Source organism: Equus asinus, chromosome 14, assembly GCF_041296235.1.
Source record: "Equus asinus isolate D_3611 breed Donkey chromosome 14, EquAss-T2T_v2, whole genome shotgun sequence".
Taxonomy (NCBI): domain Eukaryota; kingdom Metazoa; phylum Chordata; class Mammalia; order Perissodactyla; family Equidae; genus Equus; species Equus asinus.
The window spans coordinates 38,172,453-38,191,237 of NC_091803.1; the positions used below are offsets into that span (position 1 = coordinate 38,172,453).

The 18,785-nt window shown below is 35.9% G+C and overlaps 1 protein-coding gene across 13 annotated transcripts in view; it reads right to left on the minus strand.

Moving 5' to 3' along the window:
• The window catches only part of MRTFB (myocardin related transcription factor B), a 256,408-nt gene that overhangs the window by 103,197 nt on the left and 134,426 nt on the right, over positions 1–18,785 (minus strand). For 6 of the 13 annotated variants that reach the window (XM_070484897.1, XM_070484895.1, XM_070484896.1 and 3 more), the window contains 2 exons: positions 13,013–13,229; positions 6,007–6,069 (listed from right to left, as the gene is read on the minus strand). In XM_070484897.1, the coding sequence (XP_070340998.1) occupies positions 6,007–6,069; positions 13,013–13,166 (217 nt within the window). In that variant the 5' untranslated portion in view covers positions 13,167–13,229. Of the gene's footprint in view, positions 1–6,006; positions 6,070–13,012; positions 13,230–18,785 lie in introns of those variants that run through there. The other 7 variants (XM_070484902.1, XM_070484899.1, XM_070484903.1 and 4 more) reach the window with 2 other exon arrangements.

The following is an 18,785-nucleotide window of genomic DNA, read 5'->3' on the forward strand; positions in this document are numbered from 1 at the left end:
AAACAATTCCCCAAGTGCATACAAGGCTGGGGAATGTTCAAGCTTCAATTAGCCTGAGTGAAAAGCTCTCCCCAGGGCATTCAGCAGATTCCAAAGGGGGTCAAGCCCTAGTAGTTAAGGCACCAACCCTAGCATGAATGCTACCCTAGGTCTTTCCTAACAAAGCCTGAAAAAAGCCCTGAGGGTGTCTGAAAGTAACTTAAATGTCTACCAAACCAAAGCCCAACACTCTTTAAAGAAAGTCAACAAAAATAAAATCCAGCCATTCAGCAATGTAACATTCACAGTGTTACATCCCATAAAAAAAATTACAAGACTACTTGCCAAGAGGCAGGAAATCTCTCTTTAATAGAAGAAAAATTCATCAATAAAAACAGACCCAGAAATGACAGGAAAAAAGATGAAACTATTAATAGCTACTATAATTATGTACAATTATTTAAAGGAAAGCATGAATATAATGATAAGAGAAGTGGACAACACAAAAAAGAACAAAATGGAACCTCTAGAGATAAAAATACAATACCTTAGACAAACATTCTATTGGATAGGTTTAGCAGCATATTAGATGTGCATTAGAAAAGATCAGTGAACATTTGAAAAAAAAAGTATAGCTAGTAAGGTATAAAAATAATAATGAAATGAAATACTGAAAAAAGAATTAACTTTAAAAAAGGGAAGAAAGGAGGAATAAAGGAACAGAGAACAGATTGGACGAGCACACAGCAAAACGATAGATTTAAACTCACTTGTGGTAGGCAGCCTCTAAGACAGCCCCCAGTGATCCCTACCTTCTGGTATTTATGGCCTTATATAATTCTCTCCCCTTGAGCGATGCTTCTGATCAACACAACAGGGCAATTTTGAGGAAATGTTACAAAAATTGTCACCTTTGTCTCGTTAGCAGGCTTCTCTCTTACTGGCTTTGAGAAAGTAAGCTGCCATGTTGGAAACGCCCATGTGGCGAGGAAGTGAGAGTGACCTCCAGCCAGGAGCCAGCAAGGAACTAAGGGCCTCAGTACAACAGCCCCCATGAACTGAATCTTGTCAAAAACAATGTAACTAACATTAGAAGCGGATCCCAGTTGAACCTTCAACCAATCAACCTTAGTTGATACCTGACTGCAGGCTCATGAGTGACCCTGAGACAGAGGTACCCAGCTAAGCTGTGCCTGAATTTCTGACCCACAGAAACTGGGAGATGATAAATCTGTCTTGTGTTAAGCTACTAAGGTTTGAAGTAAAATGTTACACAGCAACAGATCACTAATACACCAGACATATCAATAATCACCTGAAATGTAAATGATCTAGACATTGCAACTGAAAGACAGAGACTGTCAGACCAGATTAAAAAGAGAAAGATCCAGCTCTATGCTGTCTACAAGAAACATACTTTAAACGTAAAGGTATAGATGGGTTAAAGGTAAAAGCACAGGAAAGGCTATGTCATGCAATGCTAAACAGAGGACTCTTAGAGGGGGCTATACTAATATCAAACAAAGTAGACTTTAGGAAAAGGATCATTACCAAGGACGAAGGAACACTTCCTAACGTAAAGGGATCAAGTTATCAAGAACACATAACAGAGACTCAAAATACATAAAACAAAAACGGCACTGAAAGGACAAAGAAACAAATCCACAATAGTAGTTAGGGTTTTCAACATACCTCTCTGAGTAATTGACGGAACAAGTAAAAAGAAAACCAGTAAGGATATGTAAGACTTGAATACCCTTATAAACCTACTGATCTGACTGACATTTACATAACAATATTCCACCGTCAAGGGTAGATGAAACATTCATGGTCATTTAAGAAATGTATACATTTTCATGAGAGAGTATATTTTAAACAGTTTCAGTGTAATAGGTGAAAAAACCAAAAACCAAAGTACACTCTAAAATCACTGGACCTGAAATTCATATTCTAGGACTAAGTTCTTGGATTTCTTTAAATTTCAATTTTTTCAGCCCTAATTTGATCTAGTTGGTATAAATTTAAATTCTCTTTTCTGGAAAATCCTCCAAATTATAATATTTGGATGTCCAAATGAAACCTTCAACTTTTTGAAGTGTAAGCATTTTGTTTCTGTTGAGAGTTCAGAAAACATTCAGCAATCAATCAAGCACCTACTCTACTCCTGTGCATAAATAAACACACACGCACACAATTATGCAACCAGAGATTTCACGAGATTATCAGCAAGTTGCTATTTAACCAAATTCCATTGCTTTGAAAAATGAATGAAGAGCCTATCTAACAGAAATAGATATATAGAGAAAAATCTGTTAGAAAAATATATTAGAAAAGTAATACTTTCTCATTTTAAGAGTATGTCTAGTTAAATATCACTTTGTTATTCTTGGCTTGAGAAAAACAGTAACATAAACATATATATCTTTTTCACTATATATATTTTACACATCAATCAAGAGCCATACAATTCTTTAGTACATTCAATAACTATTTGTGACCAACTAGGCAAACTTATTACTTCACTTTCGTTTCCATTTTATTTTACCAGGAGACCTCTAAAATATCCTGGGTTTCTGACAGGTTCTTAGATTATGATAAAATGAGTTTTATTTTTACTACTAATTTTAAAAGGCTTGCTTGAGATCACATATCAATTTACTTCCTGTGTCCCATTTTTAAATTTGTTCAAAATATATTATAATCCTAAAACAGAATCAGATATCAAATCATAAGAAATTTTTGAGTGTGTAGGATTCTTTGATTTTATAGTTAAAATTCTCTACATTCATTCAAAGGATTAACTCATTGAAAAGAAACATGCACAGAAGGAAGCAAATCGCACAAAATCCCCCAACAAATCTGACCCTTCAAATGTGGAATGCTGTTCGCCCCTGGAATTTCATACATGCCACTCACAGGCTTCAGAGTGGGACAACTATGAGGCCATAGTATTAAGGCCAACTATAAACCAAATAAATCCCAATTACCCATTTCCTTAAGCTCCCCAGGCTCCAGATCTCTTGGGTGCTGCCCTTCTCAATTATTTTTAGCAGAAATGTATAATACACAATAAAATATTTACACAATAAAATATTTAAAGAGATTCAGACCAATTGAAAGACAACTTATGGATTCGCCTCCCCCAACCAGTGACCCTAAAGCCTCATCTAAACAACTACCATCACACCAAAATTTCATAGAATATTCTACCACACTAGAACTGTTTCTGCTTTCATATATTCCAAAAGTCATTGTGGAATAAGTTATCATACACATATATTTTAAAAATATATTTGCTTTTTAAAAGATCACTTCTGAATTTAACCAATCTATGTTAAATAACTGGGTTCATAATGAACACATTTTAATTTAGAAAAGTGATTGCGATAGAGATTTCCTGGAATCAAAAAGAAAAAGAATTTAAAAGACAACTCAGAGCAAGAAATCTCTTTAAACATAATAAATAACTGTTTTATTACTTCAAAATACCAAAAGTCTTCTGCATGGTACTTATCATATACATCAAATGCCTTAAAAGAGTCTCAGCAACCATATCTACTATCTTAATCTCTTCAGAACAAGTACACAAGAAGGAGAAAAATCTATAAATCAGTCCTCGATGACAGAGGGTTTGTTTAGGAGTTTACCAAATGGAATGACCCTGTTGGAATTCCTTCAAGCAGCCTGTGAAAATGTCAGAATGGAGTCTGTTTTGGAGGTCGTAGTCCCTAGAGAACTCTGAGTTTTGGCCTGTTTGTCTTTTCACATGCTTTAATATTTGAAAATCATTCCTTGTAGACACTGACTGATGCCCAGGGAATGCTAGGATTGTGGGAACTGGCAGTACCCACAAGGAGACAAACTTCATGGGAAATCAGTGCCTACTACATCTGCCCTCCCGGCTCTCATCAGATAAGCTGCTCTTCAAATGTTATGAAGGTACATGGTGAGACATGAAGAAAGTGCAAGTCATTTTGATGTCTTTAAAAAGAAATACTTGTGGAAAATGGGGCAGCAATTACTGGGACTGAAAGAAAACACTAAGTTATAAAACACCATGGTAGAACCCTGAAAAACTATATTTACTTAGTATGAACTGAAATAGTGTATTCTCAAAATATACATATTAATAACAAATAGTTATAAGGTGCTAATTATATGTCCACACTTCTAAGTACTTGACTTACATGGACTCATTTAATTCTCACAGCAACCCTATGAAGCAGGTACTAGTATGATCCCCATTTTGCAGATGAGGAAACTGAGGCAGAGAGAGGCTATTTCATTTGTCTAAATTCACATAACTAGTAATGGTGTAGCCAGGATCTAGACTCAGACAGGGTGGCTCCAGAGTTGGTTTTCTTTATCACTGTGCGTGCTGCCTTCTTTATGGTATTTTTGCAGCGAGCATGCAAAGCTGGGTAACTATAACACGTACTGAGTACTCATCATGTGCCAGGTATATGCTTGTGACTATAAATGCTTTATTTTATTTAATCCTCCCAATAACCCACGAGGCACGTCTAACATGAGTCCTGTTTACAGATGAGAGCCTGACACCACATGCCTAGCGTAACGGAGTGGGCTCTAGGGTTGACTCACAGCTCTTTCCTTAAAACTAGGCTCTTCCTCTCAGTTATCTGCGAGAATCATCTCTACGTTAATTTTCTTTGTATAGTTGAGGGAATTACGTTCAAAGATCTGTGTGTCCAACAATTTTATGACAATATATTACATTTTGAACTGCCAGCACTGTACTAGAGGCTTAAAATCTAAGAATTATTTTACAGTAAGAGACACAATGATCATTCAATAAATGTTTTCTAACAATAAAGTGTCTGCATTTCCACTCTTGAAATACCCATTTTCTACTACTTTGGGAGAGTATTCTGATATGGCAAACTTTTCTTTTAGGTACTGCACAGTGGTGGTTTGATCAAACAGTCCAATTGCCATACTTGTTAACTGCTAGGCTGGGATCAAGGCTTCCGGTCAAAGAGGGTCTCCCGTCTTGTAGCTATGAATCTCAGATCTGCAGAGTGCTCACAAATTCTAACACCTGTCAGTTTTTAAACTTAGCCTACAAGAACCAAAGGCAAGTTGTGAATCAGACTTTTTGCTTTTCTTGTTATACCTTTATTAAACACAGAGGTTATGTGTCAAAAAATTAAGTTGGTGAAACAGCCAGCCAGCTATTAGCATTTTCCTAATGAAAATAACAACATAAACAACCAGAAAAGAACATGAATAATTTGGGCTTTAAAAAAAAAGCTAAAATGGGGCTGGCCCCATGACCCAGTGGGTAAAGTTCTGTGTGCTCTGCTTCGGTGTCCCAGGTTCATGGGTTAGGATTCCAACGGCAGACCTACTCCACTCATCAGCCATGCTGTGGAGGCATCCCACATACAAAGTGGAGGACAATTGGTACAGATTTTAGCTCAGAGCTAATCTTCCTCAAGCAAAAAGGAAAAAAAAGAGGAAGACTGGCAACAGATGTTAGCTCAGGGTAAATCCTCCTCACCAAAGGGAAAAGAAAAAAGCTAAAATATTGCCCTTTAACTGATAGTCTGATGTTATCATAAAAATGTTAACACATACCTGCCAACCCCTGAAAACTATGAATAGGAAGATACTATTCCTATTCTGCATATTCTAAATTAGATACATCATTTTTGAGGATACCACAAATTGAGTCAATTTCTATTGTCTTTTAAACATGGGGGGAAAGTCTGACTAATTGAGCAATGTGGCACGTATGTTTAATAACACATCTGTGGGGAACATATTAAAAAGCAACATTCCTAATTCATATCTATGGTAAATTCCATTGGTTAACTGAGATGGAAGGTACCTTCCATTCTTTCTGTTTCTGCTGCCCAATGAATAGCACAAGGCAAAAGTGATCATGAGATATAAGAACACACGATGCAATGAGGAAGGGCAGCCAGAGAAAGACACATGGGCTGAAAGCTACCATACAGATATTACAATGGGCATACCGCGACACAAAGAGCTGCTGAGACTTACCCATGCTCACAGACTGAGTCAGCTGAGGAGACTGGAGTCCTGACTCCCAAAAGACTACACTTCCTGTTAATAATAGTGAGGGTAGCAGGTGAGGGTAGCCAACAGTATGGATTAATTTAAAGGAGTTAGAAAAACATCGGGTATGATATTTGCTAATTAGTCTGAGTGATTAATAACCACAAACCAAAGAAAAAATTCCAATACATTTGTTACTCCAACATATTAGTCTTGTTGCTTTCTGTCACAACAGTACTTTATTACTGATGTCTTAAAATAACAAAGTAAGAAAAATAATCATGGATCACTTTTTTCCAGTATACCCTCTATCAGGCTCTTTTAGAGTTATGGATGAGAGCAGGTATCCAATATTCACCCTTTCTCTTCCTTTTTAGCTGGAAGAGGTCTTTGTGGTTGGGTTAGGTGGCAGACAAAAGTAAAAAGAGCTTTGACTTAATGTTAATGAAGTCTCTTGGCCCAGCAGAAGGTCTGATTATAAATTAACTATGCAATTCCAAGTAGTTTTGAAAGGTCTAAATATCTAGAGGGTTACGGTTGAATAATATTTATTAACTAATCATTTATATTACATATGTTATCTTTTAACATTGTTTTCTGAGGGACAGGAAAGAATGTTTCTTAATAAATTAGTTTCAGTTTATTCACTGGTTCAGTGTCTAATATAAATCATATGGTGTACTCTAGTCTTATGAAAATTATCTCAAATAATCTATGTAAGAAATAATATACTTCTATGACTCTAGTAACTCTAGAAAAGTCCTGTAAAAATTTTAAGTAAACATTTTTCTAAGTTTAAGATAATGTGGTCTCATGCTAGATTAAACTGTTAACTATTATTATGTTCTAAACCTTACTTTTAATAAATATGTTAATTGTTGACACTCCAAGGGTATTTCCGAAAGAGGACACAATTTAAAGATTGGCTAAGTAACTCAAATGTAGCTTCAGGGATGCCTCCTGGGTGATGCACATTTAAAACCGTCAGCTTCATCTACTCCCTCAGTAATAACTAAAGCACGCTTATGGTAGTGTTCCGACCCTGCCAGCTACAAACGGGACTGTAAATTAATGCCCAGCCCCCTCCCTCCCTCCACACATACATTGCTCGGGTGTGCTCAGCAATGCACTGAAGCAAACTAAATCCTCAGCAATAGCAAAACTATCTAAATAAGAAACCCAGAGTAGAAAAAAGAAGGTGGACAGGGTTATAGGTGCTTGTTTACATTGTGAAACGGAACATGACACTTAATAGGAGACTCCCCCTGAAGCTACTTATCCCGCTTCTCTTTCATTTCAAAGGGTTCAAGAGACTGTGGAAAACAGAGTGTAAGAGCTGCCACAGTCAATCAAGAATCTCGTCTGCAGGTGGCAGGAGGTTCAGAGCTGGCTTCTAAATTTCACAGCTGTGTTTAGTACAAGTCCTAAAGCCTCACTTTTAACAAATATTAGAAACTAAGGGAGATTACATTCAAGGAGTATGTATTTCTCTTCTCAGTCTAAGTACTCTTCAATAACTCCTGAAAGCAGGAAAATAAATTACCTAAACGTATCAGAATGTTTATTAATGTCCTTGAGAATTATTTTAAATATTCAAGATGCTAAATTTGTTAACAGTAAAGCCAGACAAGATAATTTTACAGAAAATTATTCATTTCTATTACCTCTACTTATAGAAAGGGAAAGCAAGAATCCTACAGTTCCATGTCTTGGCTATTTAGGATCTATTTATCTTCTTCTCACTTTTAAAACTATGAGAATTTCATGTCTGGCTGTGCGCTCTAGAGAAAACCCTCTTTTTCCCTCACTAATCTCCATTAGGCCATACCAGCTTGTGTACATTCTAAGGAACAGGGTTTTGCTCAAGACAAATGCTCATCACCTTTGTGCATTTCCAACACCTGGACTGACAGTAAGCCTAACAGGTTAATGAGGCATGGGGAAATGTCTTCAAAGTAAACCGAAAGAAAAGGCCTCTTGTGAACACATGACACTTATGGTACAAGGCAAGCAGTTTTCTTTGGCTGGATTCCACGGCTAGGCAAGGTTCATCTGGCTGTTCACAAATGTATTAATACCTGTACCAAATCCAATGCAAAGAGCCACCTTGTGTGCAACAAACTTTTGAATAAATTATTTTCTCTCGAGTAAATGATCATTCCAGAACAGAACAAGAGATGGTCTAAAGTTGTTCAGTGTGATCAATTTAATAGATGGAAAATCTTAGAAAACAAAATTTTAAGATGGGACAGACTATCAACTCAAAAACCTAACAACTGTGGTAACCAGTAATACTAAAGTTTAAAATAACAGGAACAAATATGTCTCTCCTCTTTACTGAGGCTTAAAACATGCTGACTATTTCACAGTAAATACAGTTTCAAAAAGTCTGTTAAATACAGGAAGAGAAAGGTGGCACGCACTCATTTTCCATCTGCTTGATACTATTGACAGCTGGCTTGCGGTATACCTGTGACCATGTTAACAGGATCCAGCCTCATCTTCGGGGGTGTACTAAAGGGTATTAAAATACCAACCTGTTTGATTAAAGGGGAATCTATGTCAATTTATCTGCTTAGTCTATGATAATCCTGGCAATGACTTAAAGCTTAAATTCACCAACCAATATACTTATCAGTCTTGCAAATGACCTCATGAATGAGAAGCGTCTTCCTCGTGGTCCCATCTAAGTGTGGGCACAGGCAAAGAGGTGGAGCTCTTTCAGGTAGGTTGTTTCCATCTACGTTGCCTTTCCCTGCTTTTATAAAGCTACCTTCACCTTACAGCACCTGAGCTTTTCCTATTTAATCAACAGAAGAACTAATCGTCCCTTTGACTGATTTCTCTTTTTTTCCCAGTGTTAACCATCTGAAGGAATGTTAATACTGAAACATGAAAATGGATCTATTGTACTTATAAAATATCAAAACAAAGCTCGATTTCTCTGTGTGCGCTGTTTTAGTAAAGGTACATTATTTGTGTGTTTCTGCACATCCACCTTCCTTTATGAAGGACTCACTTGTTGGGAAGAGTTAACTGACTAAATGGTTGCCTTACTTTTGAGGTGCTACAGAATTATTTTGGCCACATTCAGGGGTAAAGGAAAACTCTAGTTTATCTTTACTAAACAATCTTTCATATTTACTCCAGTAGTGGAAATATTTTGCCACTCCACTACCACTGCCAACATAAATATTAATCAAAAATAAGGGAAGATCTTGGAATCATTACTTAAATGCCAACTTCATTTTCCCTGTAAAGTTTATTTATAAACTATTTGGTGACACAATCCTACACACTAATCCCAAACTGAAATATTTTCATTTTTTCCTCCAACAGAAAAGAAATGAATTATAAGTGAAATCCAAATGCTTATGAATAACAATAAAACACAATCACCAAGAAAATATCTAAATTTGATTATTGCATAATATTGAAACAGAATTTTGTATTAATTAATTTTGAGGCTAACATGTAAATTTGTATATGGTATGATTTAAACAGGGCATTAAGAAGACAAAAAAATGAAGAATAAAGATGAGAAAAACTTTAAGGTAAGAAAGTTATGGTTCTTTCATCTGTATACTGCTTGATGTAATTCCACTCTACTCACATAGCTGTATCAAAAACCTAGGTTTCTGATAGCTGTACAAGGATTCCATTTATGTCCTTAGAATGTTTTTGAAGTTAAATTAGGCTAATCTATCATCAGCCTGAAATAAGAGTGCATGCCTGAATATAAGGTAGGAGTTTTAACTTCCTGAAGACATTTATTAGAAAAGAGGAGACTGTCTCATATTTGAGTCCTTATACAGTATCTCATTTATGAGATGTTCTCTCATTTATTTAATACTGAACAAAAAAGTACTTGAGGAAAATGCTTTAGCTTAAAAACCAACTTCATTCGAAGCTAGTTTTAGGATGTTTATAGAAATATCTTAATAAAATCAGAAAAAAAGGGGGGGAAGTCAATGCATTAATTATTCCCAGGTTATAATCTTAAAATCTAAAGTGTTAGATGTTGTTACAAAGACTTTCAAAAACTCTTTTTAAAAAGTAGTCAAATACTATTCTCTTAGAAAGAATACAAGTAACAGTACAGTCACGCATCACTTAATGACGGGATAGCTTCTGAGAAATGCATTAGATAATTTCATTGTTGTGTGACATCATATTGAGTACTGAAGGAGAACAACATTTGCCACCCCAAAATGTGTCTCTTTAACATAAGGATTATTTTAGGCTGGTTGTTTTTAACAAACAAAAGACTCAGAAAGTTTTCTTGGTACCTCCCCTGTTAACTGCTTAAAAGAATTCAAATAAAAAACCTGTCTCGGGAAACAAGCTATCATCTTAGCATCACATGAACTAGGTGGTAGACGGGGAGGAACCTAGAAAAGCCTGCTTGTTGGGCTCCCTTTGTGTTCTTCTGTTTCTGTGCGGCCAATGAAACACTTGTTTTCCAAACCTTTGCTCCTCTTCACCTCCCTGTGAATTGTCTTCCTTCCCTTTGAAGTCCCTGACTTCCTCCCCACCCCAAACATTTTCTTTTGTCTTTAGCGAAGGATGGTATTTAAGCAGAGTAAATCCATTTTGGTGAGTTACTTGGTTTTCTTCGGTTTCTCCCATGTATACACTGTTATTAAACTTTTGGTTGTTTTTCTCGTGTTAATCTGTCTCATGTCAATTTAATTCTTAGACCAGCCAGAGAACCTAGAAGGGTAGAGGAACATTTCTTCCTCCCCTACAGTGCTTACACAAACCTAGACGGTAGAGCCTACTGCATAGCTAGGCTATATGGTATGATTCTTATGGGACGACTGTCATACATTCAGTCTGTCACTGACCAAAACATTGTTATGCAGCGCATGACAGCAGTTAATTTTAGAGAACTAACTGGGTTGCTAAGTGACAAGACTGGGAGGGTGACCACTTTTCACTGTGTAACCATTTGTACCTTTTACATTTTAAGCCATGTGAATGTATTACCTACTCAAAAAAAAGATGATTAAATTCTAAAATAGAAACCAGAGCCCCATAAAATGTTATAACCAATCACAAATCAAACATGAGTGATTATGTTACAGAGATTATGAATACACAACTATAAGACAAACAGAAGGAACAAAAAAACTCCAGCCCCCCCCCCATTTTGTGAATGGTACTTGTGGTTTAGACATAAAATCTTCAGTGTCAGATTACGCATGTATTCAAAAACTGCTGTAACTCAAACAAAAGAGACGGAAAATGAAGGTATGCCCTGGATTTTAGTGCCAGATGGATGATGCAAAGGGTTCTGCTAATGATAAAAACACTTACTGCAAAGATTCATGCATAAAGTTTGAGCAAGATGGTTTTATGAAATATGGGCATTGATAAAGCAATCCTTCTATATTATTACACTGCTTCATAAGATGTGACTTTATGTACATGTAACTAAGTTAATAAATTAAAAATTGTACTATTGCATCTACCTCCCTAAAGGTTTATAAGGGGAGACTACTTCATATTTGGGCTTACCTTATATTCAGGCTTGCATGTTCAAGAGAAAGTTCTTACAAGAGAACGTGGTGAGCTGGATCAAGTAAATCCACAAAGTATAAACTTTTTCCACACACTTCCCTCTTCTGGGGCATATGACCAGTTTCTTCAGTAATTGTATATTATTGCAATTTTATGCCACTTCAACCTTATTTTCTTTTTTGAGAGTAATAATTTGAACATTATCCTGGTCCAAGAGTACCATGTAAATTTGATCACAAGTAGTCACGTTTCAGTAAATGTGGTTATACTCTCTCAGCCACTGTCTCAGATAAAGCTAGGCTCCTAATTGATGGAAGGTTCTAAAGTCATCACTAGTCAACCACAGCCCCTTGAAGGCTGTGACAGCACCTTAGTCAAAATACTGCTTTTTACCAGTCAAACTGGACACAGCTTGTGGCTAACAACAAGTAACAAACACAATATTAGCTGTCTTATTTGAAGGGAGAGCTAGAATACTCCAAAGACATGTACTAAAGAGCTAAGAATAGTAGCACATATCTTTTATCCATTTTCCTGCATACGATAAGGCCAATAATGAAAAGGATTGGGAAATACTCAGAACCCAGAAAAGTATGTAACAAGGCACAGAAGAGGTTCTACAGGGAAACAGTTTTATTTCTTCTGGCTTTTAACACTGAAATTTAAAAAATATATTTGTGAATCTAAGACTCATCAGAACTGTGGAAAGCAGAGTAAATCCAGTTGAAATTCTTAATTCTGTCCTTTAATATGCATGTTTAGTATGTAAATTTTGACATCTGACAGTTGTTACTTTTTATGTTTTAAGTATTAAAAAAAGTGTGTCATCTATCTCCATGTACATTAAAAACTGACAGTATTTTGTTTTCTGGAGACTCTAGGACATCTCTGTTATCAATGAAAATTTCCTGAACAGATAACAAACAGATAGAAAACATTCATTTTGTATACAAGGATGAGCCAGCCAAAGACTGAGAATATGGTCATATCCTATACCCATTAACATAAAAAGTACTAAAATAAGAAATTCTTGCTTTCTTAGTGATCATTAAGACAGCTCAAATTTTGCCAATTCTGAAATTAAGAGCAACACACTGGAGACAGGGAAAATGGAAAGAGAATCCAGTCAAATCCACATTCTACCTTTCCTGGAATCAGCATAGGAAGCTACTTTCCAGTGCCATTCTAGCATGAAATCTGCTTGTGCCAAAATGGTTGAATCTAAAGCTTATTTCCAAAGATAATTCGCTCCCAAAGAAACTTACAGGGGAAATAATGAAAGAACTGGATGGAAACTGAAATTCTGCCTGTTACTCAAAACCAGCCGGTACCCCTATGAGGTTGTCTCCTCTATGACAGACTGCTGAATGCAACTGACAAAAAAAATTACTACCAGAGAAAAATAAATTCGGCTCACAAAGAAGTAAGTCTTTGAACCAAAGTTGCCTGCACATGCTGCAGAACTCACCATTCTTCCTTTCGTTCAGAGGGGGTAAATGCTGACTGGACTGCAAGGAGAGTTCTTGGAATTCGTGGGCAACGGCTTCACTTTGAGGACTTGGAGCAAGATGGGCTAAAGGTCCCAATTCATCCTCGGTGTCTAACGCCCCTGTGTGATCCATTGTGTTCCAGCCACCGGCAACAGGGGGTACGAGACACCTCTTAAATGTGGCCTGTTGAAGAGACTGTCAAAATAAAGAATGTGTAAATGGATGGTACATTTATTTTTCTCCAACTTGCACAAAAGTATTAAAACAGGAACCTGGGTTCTATTTTAGGTTCACTGTTGGGTGGCAACTGCCAATTCATTTACTCTCTCTGGACCTCAGGTTCCTTGTCCAACACACAGGAATAATATACTTCCCATCTAAAAAAGCATTTACTAGGTAAATAAAAGTTGAAAGTATTTTGTATAATTTTTTGTACTATAGACTAAAGAAAGTTATAGTTAATGGTGTCATTACTTAAAGATTTCAATGCATCCTAAAATGAGACAAAAGTCAACTAATGCCGATGAAAACTAAAAAGCAGTTCAGCTTGAAAATCTATCTTAACTCTTACAAATCAAACAACTTTACATTGTCAACATTTGCAGCAACCAGCAATGTTTCAGATAATGACTCCTCCATCGGCCTGGGTCTCAGTGAGAACAGGGAACAAAACTCTCAGCTAACCCACAGTGGACACACAGTTCATGACAAAGAAACAAAACTTTATCTTAACCTACTGAGATTTGGAGTGATCATCACAGCATAACCTGGCCCATTCTCACTGATAAAGAAATTGGTAACAGAAGTACCAAAGACACAATAAAGACCCTAAATATATGACACTGACTTAGGGGCTGAGCAGTGGGCAGGAAGAAAACTGTTACTGAAAGCTGAAAGCTAAAAAGATGATGGTCCATATTATGTTGTGGCAAAACATTTGATAAAACTGTTGCCTGCTTAGTAGCATTCCATACCACAGTTTGTTTATCCATTCACCTGCTGATGGACATTTGAGTAGTTTCCAGTGTTTGACTAATACAAATAAAGATGCTATGAACATACTTATACAAGTATTCATATGGATATACGCTTTCACTTCTCGTAGGTAAATACCTAGGAGTGAAATGGGCAAATCATACGGCAGCTGCATGTTTAAACAAGAAACAACTATTTTCCGAAGTAGTTGTGCCATTTTGCATTCTTACCAGCGGTGAATGAGAACTGCAGCTCTTCCACGTCCTCATCAACACTTGATTATGGTCAATCTTTTTTATTTTGTTTATTTTAATGGGTGTGTAGTCGTATCTCATTGCGGTTTTAACTTGCATTTCCCTAATGATGTTGAGCATCTTTTAAGGTGCTTATTTGTCATCAGCATATCTTCTTTGGTTAAGTATCTGATCAAATTTTTTGCTCATTTTTTAAACTAGGTGGTTTATTTTATTACTATTTCTTCTTCTTCTTAATATTATTATTAAACACATTATTTTATATATTCTGAACAAAAGTCCTTTATCAGATACGTGATTTGCAAATATTTTCACCCAGTCTGTGGCCTTTGTATGCTCTTTATAGTGTTTTGTAAAGAGCAGATGTTTTTAATTTGATAAAGTCGAATTTATCAATTTTTTCTTTTATGGATCATGTTTTTAGTGTTGTAGGTAAGAAATCTTTGATTAACCCAAGGTCACAAAGATTATCTCCTATGTTTTCTCCTAGATATTTTACAGTTTTATGCTTTATATTTAAGTCTACGATCCCCTTTGAGTTAATTTTTATATATGCAGTGAGATATGAATCAAAGATTTTTGTTTTGGGCATAAGGATCTCATTGTTCCAGCACCATTTGTTGAAAAGGTTATCTTATCTCCAATAAAATCCCTTTGCACCTTCATTGCAAGCCAACTGACCATGTATATGTGGATCTATTTCTTGACTCTATATTTAGTTCCCAGAGAGGAGAGAGCCACAAAAGAGGAGCCCCTAAATTTGGTGTATAAACTCTGCCCAAGTCTCTGGCTGAGCCCCAAATTATGCACATTCAGAGTAGACTCCCAAAAGCCCAGCTAAGGCAACAAGAAGAGAACTGAGATTTCAGCTGCTACTCACCATAGGAAAGACATAGTGTGCAAAAGTGAGTTCAGCAAAGTTACCTGCCTGCTAAAATAATATTCTTTAGAGGGAACCTAATAGATCCAGAGTCTCTATAACTGTCCATCAAGAATTCCATATCCGACAAAAGTACCCTTTACCAATGAAGGCAAAACTGACCAGCAGACACACACTACAAGAAATGCTAAAAGAATTTCTTCAGGCTGAAGGGAAGTGATACCTGATAGAAACTTGGATCTTAGGAATGAAAAGCATTAGAAATGGTAAAGCATGTAGATAAATACCAAAGACTAGTTTTTCCTTTTGATTTCTTTAATATTACCATTCAAAGTAAAAATTACAACACTGTGTTACAGGGTTTATAATGTATGTAGATACAAAATACATGACAATTATAGCATAAAGCTTGGGGGAGGGGTAACCATATCACAACATTCTTACATTTCTATACATTATAAGGAAGTCATACAATTTTAACTTGAAGTAGAGTGAGAAGTTAAGGTTGCATATTATAATTCCTAGAGCAACCGGTAAAAAAAATACAAATAGTTTTAGCTAAAAAGCCAATAGGGAAATTAAAAACGAATTATACTCGACCTAAATATTCAACCTAAAAAGAAGGAATAGAGAAACAAAAAAAGAGATGGGACAAACAAAAAATAAACAGTAAAATAGTTGACTCAGATCCAACGTTTTGACAATTATAATAAATGTAAATGGACTAAACACTATGATTAAAAGACAGGCATTGACAGAAAGGATTTTAAAAAGACTAAAAATGTATGTCTATAAGTGACATACTTTAAATCTAAAGATATAAACAAGATGGCAGTAAATGGATAGAAAAAGACAAGTCAAGCTAACAAGAAGCCCAGGAATGCTGGAATGACTACACTAACATCAAATAAAGTAGCCCTCAAAAAGATGTGTTAGGTAAGTGAATTTGCACGTAAAATGATTTATTTCACTATGGAATATTAAAATACAACTCCGAGGTCTTTCTCAAAGCTAAGAATTTTCATTTCAAATAATTTATTCATAAAATAAAATCTGTTCAGAGCAAATTAATTCTCAGATACAAGTACCATAATGCTCTTATAATGGTAAGAGGTACAAACTCTGAACATTAGTGTTAATGATTTGGGAGATCCTTTAGGCATAAGATTTTAAAATATTTTCATGCAATATTATCTATTCTTCATATTGAAGAATTTTTTCAACCTATTATTCATTGACATTATGCTCACCTTAAACTCCCACACATCCCTCTAAATTAAGAAAATTATAAGCTAAGAAAATCTTTACAAAATTTAGCAAAAAGAAAAGAATAAGTGTTCAAAAAAATTTACCTTAATATTCATGAACATTTTTGATGCAGTATGGACTATATCTGTTCTTAAATTCTACTACTAAATTTGTAACCTGTCACCTAACATCTACTTAACCGCTTGATAATTTTCTTTTGCAATTGAAATTCAACATCAAACGTAAAGAAACACTCTCTGTCCAGTGGTCTCCAATTGGGATGTTAAAGGAATGGCATTAGAACAGATTCTTTCATTGAATCATATTTAGTTATGAAAGTAAAGCAATCATTTAGCTTTAGACAAACTATGATAAAATATTATTTTGTCTAGAACTGACAGAATAAATGAATATGGAGTTAATATCTTATATTCCCCAATAATATAACTTCATTCCGAAATGAAACTAATCCAATATTTATCCAGCACAAGGTCAAAGCACAGCGTAACACCAGTAAGAGCAACCTGGTATGTGGCTTCTGCTTTCAAACAAACCACTTCATTGTCAGATACCACACCAGAGACGTAAAAAATAATACAGGAAAAAAACAACAGGCACCACACTTTCATTTGTTCATCTACTGATGCACTCACGTCTTTTTTCTGAATGAAGTCAAGATACCACCAATAATGACCTTATATTTAAAAAGATGCTGGGGCTATTAGGCCAAGGTAGTTCCTAAATCAGTGCTAACATTTGTTCTGAACCGAGTCAAGTCCAAAGTCAAATCTTCCCACTGCACCTTACTGCTTGTGACGACTAACACACATGACATATCAGTAAAAAAAGTTTACTATTAAGTCCTACGATCAAACAAGTTGAAAATTTCATATCAAATGCACTCTTGAGAAACAGAATTTTGTGTCACTGGATTGGGTAAATTAGTGATGTCAAACCTGGGTTATTTTATGTCATCTCTTCTTCCTCCAAAGCTCCCGGTGGCAATTTGCTAAATATCTCATATTAAAGTTCAAAATTTATTTACTAATATAAGAACAAAATCTTGTCAACTGTATATATGAAAATATTTCCTTAATAATATATTGCTATTTCTGTATTAATTATCTTCTAAATGAAATTTCTTAAGGGTATCAAAAATTCGGGATCAATTCTGTTTACATTTTTATATAAATAACATTCACCTTCCAGTTTTATAATTGGGGAAAAAAAGAATTGCAGAAAGGAACACTTTATCCAATCTGTCCCTATTCAATCGTAACAATTAGGATGGAACCAGAAAATCAGAGTTCTAACATTACATGTTTCTACACAAATATTATTTCACTACATACTACTTTAACTCTTCTCATGAAAAGTGTTCTTGTTTCTGTTTTTTCCTAATTTAACTCCTGGTTTGATCACTTGAATGCTCTTATATTTCAAAAGGCTGTATAAATTCATAGAATAACAATATTTCCGCTGAAAGTTATCCTAGAACCAGTGTCTAGTATAAGTGTGTTTCAACCCTCCCCACAATATGATAATCATTTGAGGAACTTAACAAAAGAGAAACTTCTGATGGGTGCGAGTAGAGGGGAAGGATCTCCAGAGATCTGAATACAATCGGTCTTGGATAGAGTGATTCCAACATGCAGTCAGTGTGGAGAGTCTCTGATCTAGTGGAACCCTCTTATTTTACAGAGAGGATAAATCATTTGCCCAATGAGTGGGGAGGAGAGGTCAGAAGCAAATTATTACAGCATGTGGGAAAAATAACAGATTATACGCAGGTACAAAGTGCTGTGGGAACCTAAAGAATTCAATGTCTCACTGTATTTGGGTAAGCTAGGAGAGTTTTCAAGGATGAACAGGAGTTTGCAGGCACAGGAGTTTTCCTCATCAGTAAACGTATAGCAGCATGAACAATTATCACCTGACAGCAAAAAAGTTCGATGGAGCTAGCACAGAAAGGGCACGACCTGGAGTGGCAGAAGACAAGGCTGGGGGTGTACGTAGAGCACAGTTGTGAAGGCATGCGGACTCTGAAACACAGTGATGTGATCAGATTTGTATCTCAGAAAGATACTTCTGGCAGAGACAGGTTACTAGCAAAATCTCATGCCGAGATGCTGAGGGACTAAGTTAAGATAGCGGAAATGCAGAAAAGGGCATACATTCAAATAATATTTAAGAGGCAAAATTTCAAGGCGTGGGATGACTGGCTCATTTGAAAGGTAAAGGCGGATAAAGAACTGAGGGTGGCTGAGCTTTCCAGGGTTGGGCAGTCGGAGAAGCTGGTGGCATCATTCACAAGGCGGGGATGTCCAGCAGTGGGGAATGTGAGTCCTCACTCTGAGAAACTACAGGCTGCTGTGAGGGAGCTCTGAAAAAGGG